Consider the following 18,490-nt stretch of genomic DNA (forward strand, 5'->3'; position numbering starts at 1 on the left):
AGACTGAGGAGCTCAGAAGAATATGGCAGTTTGAAAAGGCACAATCTCTCTACAGAAGAGCAGTATCAGTGAAGCTTTGCAAATATCACATGGGAGTATCTCATTGGATTTTAAATTTGAAGCTGTTAATTTGTGAATGGAACTCCGCATACCACAAATAGAGTAATAGGGAGAAGCCCATGCTTTTCTTCATCTGTTTTCATTCTGTTTTCTTCATCAGTTGATTTAAACTGATTGCTTTTTGAACAGCATAAACTGTAAGATACCCAAGGATTCAAATATAGGCAGATATTTTTTATTTCTTTTACTGGGTTAATTTCCCCTCTTTCCCATCTAAAGCTCCACAGTAAATCCCCATGGGTCAGTTACTACAGCTACTTTACATTGCTGAATTCTGTTAGCAATCTGCTCATCAGTCCTGCAGATGTTTCTGCTTTTAGGCTTCTTGGAAGTACAATGGACTAATTCCTTGGAATGAACATTTACCCTTTGTAGGCTGCAGATGTACCAGGGAGAACACTGTCCTCTACATCAAGCAGACACCTCAACTTCTTTTTTGGTAAAAGCAAGATGATACTTTTCAGAGAAAAAAAAGTGGGAAGCAAGCAATCTGAACTTTTTCCCGCTCTTCTAAGAAATTTCTGAAAAGAGAGCGCTCCATGCACCCATATGCCCTGGGACTGGACAATGCAATTTTTGAAGGCCAAACGCCCCAGCACACAGGCACACAGAAATCTCACGCAAATGGACTGAAGAGGTCAGGTCCTGCAAGCAGGGAGCAAACATTCACATGCAAGGACCATGCCTTTCAACAGAAATACAAAGTAAGCCTTATGAACAGAAATATTATGTAAGCCTTATACCATCTCATTATTAAATCTTACACGTTGCTAATAAAGCAGAAGGTTCTTCTACTCACCTCAGTAACGTCCATGACTTTGATGGCTGCCAGCTGACCCGTTTTGACATGGCGACCCTGAGTAAGGGAAAGAGAGAAGAGTCAGCACCAGCATCTCACCCATCCCTTCAGCTTACACAGAGCAAAACACTTGGACAAGAGTGCCAGTCACTGGGTTTTCCCCAGCTATGCTGGACCATTCTGATACTTCCTAGGAGATACCACAAATACTCTACATGGCAAAAACATCAATAACAAATTTAACGTGTTCCTCTTCAAATTTTAGTACCCATTTCTTTTTCCCCACATTAAAATTATGATTATCAAGTACAAACAGGTTATATTCACAGCTTCCCTTCTGTTTACTGTAGCAAAGCTCGTTGTCAGTAATGATAGCTTATTAACATGTCAGAATAAATTCCACGTGTTGCGTATTTTATTTGTATGAACCAATGCCTAGTACCTAGGTGATATATTACATGCTTTACCTAGTAAGCATGGTTAACCCGTGCTTAGGACATTTCTCACTAGTTTGGTCTTTCCCAGTAAAAAAAGTGGGGTTTCTGCAAAGGATGCATCAGACCTGCAAGAGCTCTCTTCGCTTGTCTCACAATGGCTAGACAAGAACAAGATGTCATCTCCCTTCAGCTACACCACAGTAAGGGTACAGTTTCTCAGTACAGCTGGAGCTGAGTTAATAGATCCCAGCTCCTGCAGCAGGGAGCTCCTACCCTTCCTTCCTCTGCCTCCTTCCAGCCTCCTGTCACATATTTCTCCCAGGAGCACTGAGCTCCTTCTGGCACTCATTGTATCATATGATAAGCTGATTGAGATCACTAAAACGGCAGAAAGTTAACACAGAAAAAGTGAACTGTGGGGTGGGGCAGGGGATTGCAGTCCAGGAAATTAAACTGGTTTGTTCTGCAGTGAAAACAGAGCCGGAGCCAGCAGGATGCAGATCACAGGGCTGAGAGGCAAGCAGCATGGCAGGCCCCTCCAGCCCTGGTGGGCTGTAACTCGCCTCAGCTGACTTCTAACAAAAGCCTTTTTCTCTCCAGTGTATGTTTAAATGAGGTAGAGACATCAATTAGCTGTTGTGTACTTTTTTTTCTAAACAGGCACTTAGAAATGGTCCCAATATTGGTATTTTCCAGCTCTCCACTTAATGCTCTGCATTGTAACGCCAGCAGTCTATCCTAAACCAGTCAAACAGCCCCATCTACCAACCACTTTCCCAGGCACCATCTCCAAAGGTTCTTATCTGCATCAGTCAAGCTCTCTAGCAACAGGTATGCCCATTAAATTTCTTCACTTTTATCACAAATAATGATAAGAACACAATGGAATATTTAACTGAAGTCACAGTTCCTTTATTTCTCTCCTCACCAATTTCTGATTTTCCTAGGCAGAAACCTATATGATGGACATTAATAATGTATTTTTTGCCTGGACTAACATTAATCTCTTTACAGGGTATTTTGAGACTGGCACCCCAGAACTGAAGCACCCCAAACCACTAGTCTCTTTAGAGAATCCTGACCTTTTCACACCTTATGATGCCCCCCACAGAGGTACTGGCCAGGCATTGCTGGTGCATTCAAAAGGACAAAATGCTGCAGAATTCACTGCCTTAGCTTTCTTCTACAACTCTTCTTGTGCTTCACTCTCCCCCTTACTAACCAATCCATGTGCTTTCTATAAATACATTACTGTGCTCAGGCTTTGCTTGCTCTGTAAACTGGCTTTACCACAGGCATTTCTTTTTACAGCTTGGTCTCAAGCTGGTTTTGATTTTGAAACAAAGTTAGGGGTCCTAACGTGTGCAGTAGCCAACACTGACCTCACCTTGACCTTACTATTTCTTGAACCAAAGTCTTTCAGCAAGCCCAGGAGAGCTCCAACTCCAATTTCCCACCCTGGACCTCTGCCTAATGACAAAAGCCTGTGGTCTTCTCCTCAAGACTTACCATCCCACAAGGAAGGAGGGGAAAATGGCTTATACTGAGGTGGAAAAATGCCTACTCTCAGCTCTGCCCCCATTTTCCACAATTTTGTTAAAGGAATTTGAAAGCCCGAGGACATGGGAAGTAGAGTTTCAGGTACAAAAAGAATATGCTAAAGATAACAGAGAAACAAAGACATCTCTGAAGAAAAAAACCCTCACAACACTAAGAAAGTCTGAGGAGAGAAACTTTTTTTACAAAAGCAGTGAAATACAGCTCCCCATTCACTCTGCAGCAAGGTGGAGGTGTCAGAATGGTGGCCGAATATACTCAAGCAGAGAGTGTGGCATGCAGAAGAGCAAAGTAGCAGGACAGGATGCCATTTTCATGGAATTTTTTCTCTATTTGTCTTTTTAAATCCACTAACTACTGGTGGGCTTGCTATTTTCAGAGAGACACCTAAAATTTCCCAATGCTCGACTTCACAGCTTTTCTGAAGTCAGTGTTCCTCCCTGTGAGACTGGCCCACTCAGGATGACTAATGTGCACCAGCCCTACCATATTTCCCCTGCAGCTTTATGGGATCCTGCTGATGCCTTCACGAGTGTCCCTATGAAAACTGGGGCCAGCTACAGCAGAACACAGCCACTGCTCATGTTTCACTTTGCTTCTTCAGGGAGGGGAAAAGCTTCTACATAACCCTCCTAAGGGACTGAAAGCAAGGGAACTGCAGAGTGTGGGAAGTGTGGTCTGCTCAGTATCCCAGACCAAATTTAAACCCTGGTCACTTCAGAATATTGTTTTAAATTACTCCAAATACCCTTTTCGTAATGTATGGAGCACTCATATTCTAAAAATCTGCAACATATGTAGAGGAGGAGGGATGGCCTGCATGACATTAATTTATTATGAGAGAGGTAAAAAAGACATTTGAAGCCACATTCTTTTCATAAAAAATATTTTCAGAGGGCGGGAAAAAACAAACACCACAAGCACAACATATAAGCATGAGCAGAGTGTTTGTTTGTTTGTTTATTTGCTTAACAGCTCTGCTCAAGAACAGACCTGTCAAACTATTAGCATGCTGGTATAATTTTGCTTGCAACATGAAATGGCTAAGCAATCCCATTTTGGAAACCAATCGTCAGATTTTCAGGGCCAGCTTTTGCTTAGGAAAAATTTGTCTGTGTTAAAAAGAGTAATAATAAAATCGCAATGTGGTTGAACGTGAAGAAAGAACTGCAGAAATCATAGATGGGAGAAACCCTCTGAAGTCAATCTCCTGGGATTAAAATTTATTCAAATTCTGCTCACAGGGCACTTTACAAATGTAGTAACCATCAAGGCTCCATCCAGACACCATATCTCAGCAACACCCCTCCACTGGGATAACATTTTTCATGCAGAATGAGGCCTCTGCTTTAGTGCAGTGTGGACACATGGCCCCTCAGGGCATCCAGGCATGCCCATCCCCATGGCAAGGCAGAGCTTCTTGCAGCTTTGTTTCTCCAGGCAAATTGTCAGCAATTACCATCTAGATATCTGAAAAGCTCTTCAATATTGCAAAATGCAACCCATGCTAACTGAAAACAGCAGTTTCTTAAAATATTACTAGGTGCCAAATATCAGAGGCTGAGGATCACAAGATACTGTCCCACAGCCAGAATGTTGTGTGGATATGAAATGTACAATGAAGACAACAGCAACCTAGAAGGATCTTGCTAAGCATAAGGTGACTCTCCAGAGCCAATGGACAGAGGAAGCCACAGAGGTTTCTTCAAACAGTGGCACAGCAACAGGTAGAAAAGGCTACGTCATCCTGGGAGTGAGAGTTTGCCTCTTACTGAGTTTCAGCATGGGAACCACAAGAAACATCAGCTTGTCCCCATGGAAATGAGCCTGCCACCATATTCTCTTCATTTAGACCACATTAAGATTTTATTCACCAAAATTTCTGAACTACTTCTTATTTCTTACACATTCTCCCCACTTTTCTCTCCCTCATTTCATGGTTCTATTCATATTAAAGCACTTGGTTTATCCTCCCAAGGAAGCAGCCTAAGAATATTTTTAAGAGTGCTACTTGTACCACTGCATTTTAATGGCCTGTTGAGATAAGCAAGTCAATGGAATTGAGACTGCCAACCTCAAATCTTGTCCTGTTTCTTCTTATACAGATGACTGCAAGTTCATATACATAGAGCTGTAGTTCTTCTCATTACCACAGCAATACTGCAGCATTTAACTGGATCTTAAACCGAATCCACTACTTAAGCACATTTCTAGTCATGTCTGATAGCAATATGGTGTTTATTTCTCATCTTAGTGGGCTTTATGCATGTTGAAAAGCAGAGGGGCAAGGGGAATCCATGGTAGACTGCCAAGATCTGCAGAACATTATAAATTTCAAGTCTTCCCACACTCTCCAAGTCAGTTAATATACCTACTTCTCGCCTCTTTCCTCCTTTGCACACGTTATTACTGTAAAATTTTTAGTTTAGAAAAAGGTTCAAAGGCAAGTGGTGTTATGTGCTGTTTTCATGGCAGTCTTTTTCTCTTGTGCCTTAATGTTATCAAAGAACTATGCAAATTAAGTGCAAAAGAAATGCTATCAGCTAATTTACCTCCTTTCCTGACACCCCTTCCCCCAGTTACCCAAGATATTTATGTCACAGTAATTTATTCTCCTACTAACACAGTTTCAGACCTGTATATTAACATGCCTCTGGGAGACTGTTCCTAGAAGCTTGCTCCCCAGCTAAATGTCATGGAAGCAGCATATAGGGCAACATCACACATTAAGGAAGGAATGCACCATTTGTGACTCATTACTTGCAAGTTTGGATTATCCTGTGCTCTGTACACAATTAAGTCTTTGCTAAACTTCTCCCAGCTCCCAGTATTCTACGCTGACAGTTGCGGAAAGAAGAGGAATTGATTTGAAAAAAACAAACTAACTACTAATCCAATTCCAGTTGCCACACTGCACACAGAAGCAGCAGATTTAGACATGCCATCAAGTGAAAATACCACAGTACCATCTCTTAGTTTGAGTGCTGCACAATGCCCCGACGGCAAACATAACTTTCCATTTCACTTCTCATTCAGTTGACTCTTAACTACCAGCCTGAGGCAACAGGCCATGAAGCAATGCTCTGTTATTGGGTTGCACACCCCAGTGCAATAAATGATAACTTATTATTCCAAGGTATGTTTATCATCAGCTCTTTCTGTCACTTGGCAACACAGAAAGTTGTAGACTGACTTTGCATTGTGAAAACTTGGACTCTACATGGTATTTCTTTCCACCCCCTGAAAAGATCAGGTCTACCCTATGAAAAGCATTGGGAATAGTGCTTGTGAAGGAAACAGACCATATTTTTGACAGGCAAAAAGACAGAATGGCACAAAGTGAAAACAACCCCCCCAGTCAAAACTAAAAACATAAATAATAAATAAATAAATAATAAAGTGTTCTTAAGCAAAAAGTCTACCTAACTGCATTTGTAGCCATAATTATGCTGTTCCTACTGATACAGCATTCTGTAAGGTAAATAATCATATGTTCCAGCAATGGAGATGAATTTGTAAACAAAAAGGATAATGTTTATCTGGCATGAAAAGTACTTCTAAAATAAAAATGAGTAAAAAAAAAGCCTGAATACAAAGACTTGGAAAATCATTGCAGAAATACATGAGAAGTTATCCTGTTAGATGATTCTAAACCGAAACCAACCAGAGCTGTTAATGTCTGTCACTGTTAAGTCAAAGAGAGGACAGAGCTCTTGTGTTTTCCTTCTGTCTAACTCTTGACATCAAATGCCTGGAAAGCAAAACAGAAAATAACATACTCTCTATCCTGCTTTTGATATCCACAGGCTCGCTAGCTGCCTATTGAATAAATAATAATGACAATTTACTCATGCATAGTACTGCATTCTGTGAAATAATGCACAGAAAGATACACAGTTATTATCTGTTTTGTTCTTCTGGGGACAGAGTGAAAAGATGTTTCCCACTAGGAAGAAAAAAAGACAGTTCTATTCACTGATTTTTCACTTTGATTCCTAGTTTTGTGGTAGCTTTCCCACTGTGAAAGATGCTGGATATACATTATCAGAGGCATTTCCTTCCCCCAAACAGCTCATTGCCTAAATAGGAAGAAAAGAAAGGGGAGGGGGGAGAAAGGATGGTGGGAAAAGCATGGCAGAAAGCCACAATCTAACTTTCCCAGGATAACAACAGGTCAATTGCAGAGCTCAGTTAGAAGGCATCTCTGCTGACTCCCAGCACACTGCCCAGCAGTTCGCCTCCCTCCTCACACCCATCAGCAGGAGATGTTTTGGTCTGATGGGAGAAGACAGAAAGAGAACTGCAAAGGCAGACCTGTTCTCTTGACAATTTACCTGGAAAACAACACCAATTCCCCACGGAGCTTTGAGACCTGACGTTCATGCTGGTTTCAGTTCATAGCCACTGAAACACTTCACCTGGCAACAGATTAAAAAAGATAGCAAGAGAAGGGGATGTTGCAGGGGAAGGAGGAGGGTAAGAGGAGTGCAGCTGTGCAGTTTTAGACTGTGGCTGGTCCTTTGTTAATCCAGTCATGTCAACTACAGTCCATTCAGCCAACTGGGATCCCTTCAAGACTGCACATTTCCTGCTCAAATGGCACAAAACATTCCCTTACCAAGCCAACGCTACAGATTTCTGTTTTTCATTCTTCAAAAACTGAGCAGGAAAGGCTGACCCACAGGGGCCCGTTGGCAACACTGGCAGCAAGGCTGCGATGCGTTTTCACACAACGCCACAGAAACCTCGTTGAAAGATACACTGTGCTGAGGGCTGCCCCTGTGCCACACAGCCCAGTCATCAGATGTGTGCTGCATCAAGCTCTGCTGCTCTGTAGGTGACCACCACAGCTTCCTGCACCACTAGATGCTTCTTCTAAAGGGACACTTGAGCTAACTGGCTTGAGACCCCAGCCTAGAAGATACCCTCTTCAAGAGCCATCCTTGAAGTCATCCTATTCTTCCAGTCACCGCCATGCTGTGTCCAGATTTAGTGACTTCTACCGAAACCACCATCCCTCATTTTCCCTTAGAATAGAGTCTGCACCCTCAGCTGTTCAAAAATAGAAGGACTTTAATAATCCTTGCAGGTTTTTTTCTGGTTTTAAACCTTCCTAGATGATTTAGTTAGCACACTACTGAAAAACAAACACACACAAAAAAACCCTAACTAAAACAAAAGAAAATAATTAAATCAGAATAGAGGCATACCTTCCATGTGGACACAGTTAGCTTAGAGCACATTTGGCTTCCTTCGGAAACATCAGCTAAAATCAGCTGGCCCCCATTCAAACCAGTTCTTCACCCTACTTTAATGGCTTTACCAGTCACTATATACACCCCTCCTAACACTGTTTTGTCTCTCTGGATGCCCTGCAATGCTCTCTTTTACATAGAACAACTTCTTTCTGGCAACTATAATTAAAAATTAACCAGATGGAGGACATCAAGAAAAGAATTTAGATCGAATTATGAAACATGTACTCGTAGATACAAAATTGCATGGTCTGTTGATGCAGACTGCTACTGATTTCTCATCTTACACCTTGACAGGCACTTTCACCACAAAACACTTCCCACAGAGTCTTGGCCACTGCCTGAAGGAGCGGCAGACCCAGTTTGGTGGCATGGCCCTGTTGCCCCTGCAACAGGGGCTGTGTTACTCAGGTTGAAGGGAACCACCACAAGTGACCAGAGCAAGCCCTGTGCCTGCCACATGGCATCAGAACCACCCAGCATAATTTCAGAGATGTCCAGCACCACACAAGGTTCCTACCTCAGACCAAGCAGGGCCCAAACTGACCTACCAAGGTCTCCACATGGGTGGACAGGGGCTTTAAAGCAATGCAGGTGCTTCTGCAGCTGAGAGAGATGGCAGATAAAGGACAGAGTTTCTCCATCCCTTCTGCAGAGTGACATCAAGATTAAGCGTGGATGAAGAAAGCCTGGGGCTGCTTCTCTTTGTTTAACTTCTTTTTAAATGAATTCATATTGATATCTAATCATCACCCTGGACAAGCAGAGCTTTCCAACTGAAAGGAGCAAGTGATACCTTTTGACCAAGACCCTCTGCATACCCAGGCAAGTCTGCACCCATTTCACTTTTTGCATACTCTCCACCAAGTTGCAGAGAAACCACCTCATTGCTGGGCACACCCTTTCAGAAAAAGAAGGTGAGATGTCCTCAACAATTTTAAGTATTTAGGCCCCGAGTACACAGAAGTGCCACAAAATACATACTTTCTTTGAGGAGAGAAAAAATAATATTCAAACCCTAGTTAGTCCCTGCCCCTCCATGCACCACCGCTGTTGTAAGCAGCCTGCACTCTGGTGAGGGGCATTGTCAGAGGTCATACACCACGACAGAAGGAAAATAAGCCCAAACACACCCTACCAGCCTTATTGCATTTCATCTACTGTCAAAAGAGACTTGCTACGAGAAATGGGTGACAGCCATCACCAGGCAGTGGGAGGTCCGTGTCCCTCCCAGGGCAGCATCCAGCAGTCACAGACAGCAAGTATCCAGCTATGCTGCTTCAGGTCCTGCTGCCTGAGGCACCATACTGAAATGTCCAGCAGCCTCCTGGAGACCAGCAAAGAGGGGTAATAAATGGAAATCAACTTTTTATTTTATTTCAATAATGCTAAATGCATGGGGCAATTGTTTTGGAAGGCAAAAAACCTCACTGTAAATGCAAAACACATAGTGGGAAGGGAAAAGGGGGAACTACTGCCTTTGTTGCTTTTTCTTTCACTTTTTACTATGTTTTCAGAGTTGCTGCTGCACAGAGGAGCCCAACACACACTGTACAGCTGTCCCCATCAAGAGTCCCACTTTTTGTCTAGCTGCATCACAAGATGCTAACAAACACACTACGTGGGGAGGAGCTGCTAGCTTAATATTAATGAGGGGCAAGGGGAAAGGGAACTATTTCAATGTATACCTTCCCAGCAGAACAATACAGCTGAGCAGAGCAAAGAAATCAGGTTATGTAATGAATTTTATTTCAACATGGTTGAAATGAGAGATTTCACATTGGCAGCCTTAAAAAAAATCCTGAACATTAGCATTAAAGAAGGGAAGTTAATGAACTCTTAAATGTACATTTATTTATATACATATATACATATATATGTATATATATATATAAAGTAAGTTCCAGTCCAACTGTTAATACTTCTCCAGTGCTATCCCACACAACCAAAAGGGCTGAATTGCATGGTTTTGAGCTTTTTGCTTCTCCTGCTGAGGGGAGACACTCCATCAAGAGTTGTGGGTCCCTTCCAACTCAGGATATACTATTATTCAATCCTCTTTCCTTTAGCCATTACAAACACCATCAGTGCCAGTTTTAATGACATCTCCTTGCCACTATGGACTAGGAAGCCAGAATTTGCCGGGCAGAAACTGCTGAAATTAAAATACATCTTGTAGAGCACAAGGTATGCTGCAGGAGGACTACAGTAAGAAGCATTCTTGAAAAGAATAGGGACCATGCTTTATACTGTAACCCCATACACAAGAACAAATTCAGAAATATTTTACCAAGTTGATTTCAAGAAACATTTGGCCTAAAGTTTTATGTTTTAATTAAATGAGGACTCACACCAGGAGACTATTTCCAGCATTTTTATCTTCTGATAACCTGCCAAGTACATCTGTGATTCCAAAGGGAAAAAAAAATCCAAACCACCTTGTCCTTGAGAACCTGGCTGCTGGCCAGCGAGTGATCCGTAAACAGCTTTGTGTCCACACAACTGTTTTCAAATACTCAGGCAGTACTTTCAGACCTCAAACCATTTCTGCTTTGTCAGCAGGAGTTTGACTCAGAAATTCAAGCCTGTACTACCAACCCTTTCTATACCAGACTCAGTAACAACAACTCCCCAGTTTCAGCGATTACAGAGCCATTTATTTATTTATTTATTGAGCAAAAGAAGGACCAAAATAAATGCCATTTCCTCTCTGTTGCTACCTGGGAAGTATGTAAGTTGCATTCCCAAAGTCTGTGGCCAACAAGTTTATTATGTGAAAGGGCCAGACAACAGAAAAGCCATTATGCAACACATTCAGCTTGCAGGTTAATCCGCGGAAAGAACAGCATTAAGGAAATGGAGGCTGTGTGTTCTTCAATAATGATTTTTTACCAAGTACTCAAGAACACACCAAGTACCTCACAAAAACTAGTCAAAACACGTTCACCACATATAATAACACACTCCAGACTTTTGCAGACCAAGCTGTGGCAAACAAAAAGGGAAAGAAATTCCCTGGGAGAGCTTGCAAAGCAAGGCTGCAGTACTGCTGCCACTGCAGCTGGTCCTTACCTGTCGTGCTGTGAACTCAGGGTACAAATAAAACACAGATTAAGCAAAAGTTATTTTGGTGCAAAAGGCTTTGTTAGGTTTCTTTCTACAGGAAGAGTCAGCAGATCAATACCTGGCTCTGAGCCTGGTGTCTCCAGCAGAATTTTGGGGGGGTTTGGTCATCAGTTAGTCTGTATGACAGCAAGCCTGCTGGCAACAGACAGGGTACACCTTTCTCAAAGGGAGAAAAGGATCTCTGGACAGCAGTTAACAGGGCTCATTGAAAGAGCCTTGAACTAGGTTTGAAAGTGGAAAGGGATAAAACCAGAGTCACTAGAGATAAGTCTGGGAGAACCATGCCAATGTCTGAGGGACACTGTGCTACCAAGGTCCTTCAGTCTGCTGTTTTAGTGAAGGCTGCAGATGGAGGTTCATACGACAGCAAAGATGGAATGGATTACTGATGTTTTGGAAACCAAAGAAGTATCTGAGAATGGTCATGCAAAAATCAGGGCTTTTTCCCATGAAAAGGTGGAGGAATCAACAGACCAACTGAAGCACATCTACATCAATGCACACAGCACCGGCAGCAAACAGGAGGAACTAGAAGTCGTCGCACATCAGGAAAACCACTATATAGTTGCCATCACAGAAACATGGTGCGATAGTTCATACAACTGGAGAGCTGAAATAGATGGCTATAAACTGTTCAGAAGAGACAGACAGGCAAGGAAGGAGAGGTGGTGGGGTAGCCCTGCGTGTTAGGGAGTGTTTTGACTGCCTGGAGTTTAACGATGGTGATGACAGGGTGGAGTGTTTATGGGTAAGAATCAGAGGGACGGCCTAGGCAGATATCCTGGTAGGAGTCTGTTACAGACCACCCAACCAGAATGAAGACGCAGATGAAATATTCTACAAGCAGCTGGAAGTCATCGCGTTATCACTGGCCCTTATTCTCATGGGGAACTTTAATTTACCAGACGTCTGCTGGAAATACAATGCAGCAGAGAAGAAATAGTCCGGGTGGGTCTTGGAGAGTGTGGAAGATTGTAACTTCCTGATGCAGCTGGTCAAATGTGAACAGCTAGGGAAGCTGCCCTGCTAGGACTGCTGTTTGTTTATGTGAACAGAGAAGGATTGGTGGGCAATGTGATGGTTGGAGGACTCTTGAGCAATGCAATCACAAAGTGTAAAGAGTTTTCAGTTCTTGAACAAGTAAGGGGGAGGGCAGCAGCCTGTCTGGGAAACTGGGTGACAAAGTCCATTGCAAGGTAGCCCTGATGGGCAAAGGGGTCCAGAAAGGTTGGACATTCTACAAGAAGGAAAACTTAAAAGCACAAGAGCAACCCATCCCTATGTGATGCAAGACAAGCTAGCAGGGAAAAAGGCCAGCCTGGCTGAATAAAGTGCTTTGGGTGGAATTTGGAGGAAAAAAAGTAGAGTTTATCACCTTTGGAAGAAGGGGTAGGAAACACAGGAATATGCCAAGAAAGGCAACAGCACCCTGGCCCATATCAGCAATTGAGTGGTTCACACCTCAAATCCTGTGTTCTGTTCTGGGCCCCTCACTACAAGAAGGACACTGAGGTGCTGGAGTGTGCCCAGAGAAGGGCAGCAGAGCTGATGAAAGGTCAGGAGCACAGGTCCCACGAGGAGCAGCTAAGGGAGCTGGGAGTGTTTGGCCTGGGGAAAAAGGGTCAAGGGAGATCTTATTGCTCTCTACAACCACCTGAAAAGAGGCTGTAGCAAGGTAGGGGTCAGTCCCTTCTCTTAAGCAAACAAGTGACAGAACCAAATGAAATGGACTCAATTTGCACCAAGGGAGGTTTAGACTGGATATTAGGGATAATTTATTCACAGAAAGAGTGGTTAGGCATTGGAACAGGATGCCCAGGGAAGTGGAGTCACCATCTGTGGAGGTATTCAAAAGAAATGCAGATGTGGCACCTGGGGACCTAATTTAGTGGTGGACTTGGTAGTGCTCTTTTTCAACCTAAACAATTCTATGATTCTTTGGTTTTAGTCCCCAACACACACACCTTCTGTAGCTGTGGATAGGATACAAACTGAAGACATTTTTAGTATTTCTAATAACAATTGCACGTTGGGAAAAAATAAAATTGTCATGTCTTTTCTCATGACACCACAACACACACAAAACTATTATTCAGCTCATGATCCAACATCAGCCATTCCTGCAAACCACAAGTCACTACTCTGCACCACAACTGCCATTAGATGTAATATAAAAATTGCTAGTCAGAAAGGCCAAGCTTTTAGTTGTAAATCATTTGGTAAACTGGAACAAATAATACAACTTACTCTTGCCCCTGACTGCAAAAGAGGAGCAATGATCAAAATTCAGCTGAGGAGCATGACTCATACATTTTGTAGTCAGTTATAGCCAGGCAGTTTAGCTCAGCATCACCACCCATGAAACCTCTGTAATATAGCACTGTCACTGTTGCTAAATAAATTTGGTCATATCAGACCCTCAAAACAAGTCCTCAGATGAGGCAGGGATAGGTTGGATTCAAACCTAAAAAGACACTTCACCCAATCATGTTCCATCCTAAGCTGCAGACATCTCACTGGTCAAAGAGCTGGGTAGTGTTAAAAGCTGACCAATCAGCGGTTTAAACCAGGTGTTTCAAACCCCCTATATAAACTGGGTTCAAACAATAAAACTCACTGTTGTTGCATGGATCTCAGAGTGTGTGCATCGTCCCTGTCTCCAACCACTGACCCCATGTAACACGTGGTAACCTCAGGTAATACTGCACCACTTCTCAGGTGGCAAAGGGAAAGGAAGAACACTCCACCCACATGGGCAACAAAGTTGTCCCTCTGGCCCTGAAAACATCTTGGCAGCCATGGTCACATAAACAGAAGAGGCAGCAGGAGCAGGGACAGGTCTCGCTGAAGGCTAGGGCACAACATAAAGGAAGTAGACAGTGGACCAGCCCTGCTGATGACTACAGAAGGCTGATCATCTCTGGGCCCATCACCTCATCTCCCCTAAATACAGAAATGGGAACCTATAAACAGTTCAGATGGAAAGTCCCAGCCCCCTGAAAACAAAAAAAAATATTTCTCCAGCAATCATTCAGCCCTGACTCAGGAGCACCCTACACACCCAAAGTTTCCATCCCCAGCGGGGTGGTTTCCAAAAAAGCAGTCGTGAAAGAACCCACATCTCTGCTGATACACTGGTGTCTCCAAGAGCAGATGCAGCTGACTGTGAAGGATGCACCCAGACATATCTGGACTGCAGTACAGCTGGAGCCAGCACACTGCCTCCTGCCGCATGGCTCTTTGCAAAATAACCAGTCATCTCAGCTACTGCAGCTCAGAGACATGGGGAATGGCCTGGAAACCTCCAGTAAGTTTTTGGCTAGAAGTCACAAGTGCAAATACTGCTTAATCCCACTCAGAACTTAAAAAATTTTAATCCTTAAAATACAGATATACATCATGCCAAAGCTGTAGCCAAACTTAATTTGTTCCACCACTTCCAACCTTACAAAAAGGATTGAAGAGGGGGAACTGGAAATAAATAATTTTTTTTTAAGATTAGAAGCCTTCCACTTGTTTTAAGGTTTCTGCTCGGTCACTTTCCTAGGACATATGGAAACCTACCTACAAAGTTTGAGCAACACTGCCTGAAAAACTACCCATCATTTAAACAAATCATCACTTGAATCTGGAAAACAGTTGTGTTAATCAGGTACTCCGACCAAACACTACAGCCATGACCTAATTACATTATGTGGTATGGTGGTGCAGAACAGCAGTTCCTAGAATTAAGCAATCTTCCAATTAAGTGTCATGCACTGAAAACAAAATTAAATCACCTCTGATGCTGCCCTACTACTTCTACTCCCTTCTCCCATCAGGGAAAGAAAACAAAGTCCTTTCCACCAGTCTGAATGTTGTATCACCAGCAGGACTGGATTTCAAAGATGCTGGGGAGGGGTCTACACACCCTAGATGTGCCTGTCCCAAATTACACCACGACAAGGACAGCTAAAACAAAGTAACTATTTTTAAATTTGTAATAAAACTGGATTTACGAAAGCTCCAGTGCTTTTAAAGTTCGTCTTATAAATTTACAGCCACTTGTCTAATTACTGAAAAAGCACTAGAGTTTATTATAATCATGTGTCTGTACTGAAAACATGAAGATGGAATGCTGGAATAGATTGCTCAATTATACAGTGCACAGCTATTGCAACTCTTGTCAAAGTAGAATTCAGAACAAGTCCAAGAGTTTGTTTTGCAAAACACAAGCACAAGCAATAGTTAACACCTAAAGCAATTTCACTGAACTATGGGTCACCAGGCAAAGCACATGCAAGACAAAATTTAGCCAAAAGTGCTGTCAGTTATGGACACACACATGGACAGATGCATATTTATGCAAGTGTGGGGTAGCCCCATCAAATACACAGACAAGCCAAGGGCTGACTATAGTACCATGCTCTAAACCTGAGCATCAATGAACACTTCCCCACCCACATAACCTACTCTGAGTGAGAAAACTCCTATAAAAGTCAGAATCCCAACCCAGCCACCAGCCCAGCAGGTGAGGTTGCTCCACCACACAGGAAAACTACCGACATTCAGAAACTACAGGGCACAAAGGAAAGGAGTATTGGACACAGCTGGCAAAGCACAGCCCTGGGAGACCTATCTCTGGCAAAGTTGTTAAACCCTGTCTGGAATGCTGCTCCACTATCACTGAAGGTGAAAAACACACAAAGAGTCATACATGTACATGCTAAAACACATTTTCCATCATCACTCGCCTCTGCCTGACTTTGTCTGTGGCAGTGAGGCAGGCTCCCACAACCAGCTCTTTTCAAGGGAAAGCCAGGGCCTTTCATACACTCCCAAGGGCACCTATAGGGCACCCACCACATACAATCTGAAGGAGGACAGTCAGGTTCCCATAGGTACACAGGTCTGTCCCAAAGGTCTTATTCTAGATCAGAGCCTGAGATGCTGTTTTAGTCGAAAAAGAAAAAAAAAAAGGCAAATAAAAAACTCAGGGATCTTATGCACTTTCTCATCATCTAGCTACAGTACATCCCAAACTGAGAAAATAAACAAAATAAAGCTCAAAGCTGCCAATGAATTTCCATCTGAAACATCAAGAAAACCCCTAAAGCTTAACTGGATGTTATGCTGGGCTTGAGTTCAAATAAACATGAGAATTCAAAGCTGGAAGCATTTAAGATGCCCATATGGCAGAAAGAAGGGAAAGAGCTTGTACCTTCCACCACCAAAAGGTAGAAGGACTTCCTTTTCTGACTTTTGTCACAAACCCTAAGTGCAACCAAGAAAGGCAAAGCTAAGAGATCAGAGATAGAATCATCCGAGATCCAAAGAATTAAAACTGAGGAGCTGTAACATCCAAATATCTGCAAGAAGCACAGAGCAAGGGTTCCTCAGTGTGAAACCTAATGACTGGGACAAAGAAAGTAAGCAGATACAAGTTACTGGCAAACATCAGCACTCCGTTTAAGAAAAAAATAGCAAGTGCTTAGTTTTACTTTAATGGATTTTGATGACTCTGTTTTTTATTTTAATTTTTACTATCACTTCAGTAGCTTACAAACTATCTTCAATACACACTTAAAAAATTATAATGCTCGGCTTCCACTTAGCCTGCTCATTAGTTCAAGAATTCCAGGAGACACTATTCCAGAGCAAAATGGAAAAAATAGAAGAAACCCAACACCTCTCCACTATGTGAATAAGTCTGTAGCTAAGAGAGGTTTAATCTACCTAATTATACTGTTTGCCACTTGCATTTATAGCTAGCATTGAAATCAGTGGGTGAAATTCAACAAGAGGTGGCAAGCAAGAAAAGCAAAGTCTAGTTGACTGCTGCATTAAAGTCTTCAAGAACCATCCTTAGCTACAGTACAAGCAATTAAAAATTAACAGAAAAACCAACTAGTGGAAATTTGAAGTAGATCACTCCAGCTTTCCAGTCTTTATTTTCATGTTCATTGCAGGCAGAAATTCGTTTTACTTTTATGATTCCTGTGAATGTGTCACACACTTAGCAAAAAGTACACCCTTACTAATGACAAATTTTAGGTGTCTCAGGATAGAAATCATTCAATGCATAGGCAAGCCTCTGTCAATACCTTCCAATACCTTGCCAATAACAAGAAAACAAACTAGAAAGATCCATTATATGCTTAAATGAAGTCTGATTCCTTCAAGGAAATTCACTTAAAAAGAAGGCCTTTGGGTTACAAGTCTCCAGGCTGTCTATGGAAGAGACCTGAGAGAAACAGTGGGTCAAAAACAGCAGAGAGGACAGATGAGCTCCAGGGAGGAATCAAGATGGAGGTCTGCAAGTCTGGCTTGGCACAGCTACCCTGGGGAGCCATGCCACATTACAGCTTTGGCAGAGCTCTGGGAGATAGGAGGTTAACAACTGTAAACAAAAAGAGACTGTTTTTACTGCTGGATGGGTCAATGGCAAGGGAGCTGAATTTATGGCATGTAGGTGCAAGTACAGCCTTATCTTTCATCTTTTCCTCCACATCAGATCTTCAGTACTCCCAGCCATGATGACTCCCTTCATCTCAGAAAACAGAATCTCAAGAGAGAACGCCTAATAAATAAAGTATTGCTAGGATTTCATTTCCCCCAGCTAGAATCACCTCGTGAATGATGAGCAAAGCCTTCCTTTCTTCAATCAAGATTACCTGATACTGGATCCCATGTGACACTTACTCGGAGCAACCTAAAAATCATCGGAGGGAGAGGAGGATGGCAACTCCCCAACCAATGGAGCTTCTTTCTTAACATCGCTGCTCTCTTTGAACATCCAAACTTGGACAAAAATCTTTTTCAGGGATATACCATGACAAAGGAGGTGGCATCTCCTCCATAAAGCTAGAAGGAACAGTCAATGAAAAAGCAGAGGGAGTAAGAAAAAGAGGACTGCTTCCAGCACCATAAATCCTCACAAAAGGTGCCTGCCTAGTCACTGCTAGGAAGTCAACACACGACAGCAGGCCCTTACATCAGACAAGTCCAGGAAACAACTGTGCACACAAGAGATTGTAAGGATGAGCAAAGGCCAGCATTTAGTAATCCCATCTAGCATCACAACCTGCATATGTGCCTTTTGCACAGGGGAGTCTCCCTTTAGAGTGCCAAATTTCATTCCTAATGGGGAAAAAAAAACAGTGCCTCCAAAGTGCTGGTGACTTACTGCCAATGTAAGGTTAAGGTAATTTGGATCC

General features: G+C 42.6%; 1 protein-coding gene across 11 annotated transcripts in view; it reads right to left on the minus strand.

Moving 5' to 3' along the window:
* Positions 1-18,490, minus strand: part of MAP4K4 (mitogen-activated protein kinase kinase kinase kinase 4) — a 164,522-nt gene that overhangs the window by 85,686 nt on the left and 60,346 nt on the right. For all 11 annotated transcript variants that reach the window (XR_010996031.1, XM_068180359.1, XM_068180353.1 and 8 more), the window contains exon 3: positions 920-976. Coding sequence is in view for 10 of the 11 variants with exons in the window: in XM_068180359.1 (XP_068036460.1) it covers positions 920-976 (57 nt within the window). In the remaining variant the exon portion in view is untranslated. The remainder of the gene's footprint in view (positions 1-919; positions 977-18,490) is intronic.

Source organism: Anomalospiza imberbis, chromosome 2, assembly GCF_031753505.1.
Source record: "Anomalospiza imberbis isolate Cuckoo-Finch-1a 21T00152 chromosome 2, ASM3175350v1, whole genome shotgun sequence".
NCBI lineage: Eukaryota > Metazoa > Chordata > Aves > Passeriformes > Viduidae > Anomalospiza > Anomalospiza imberbis.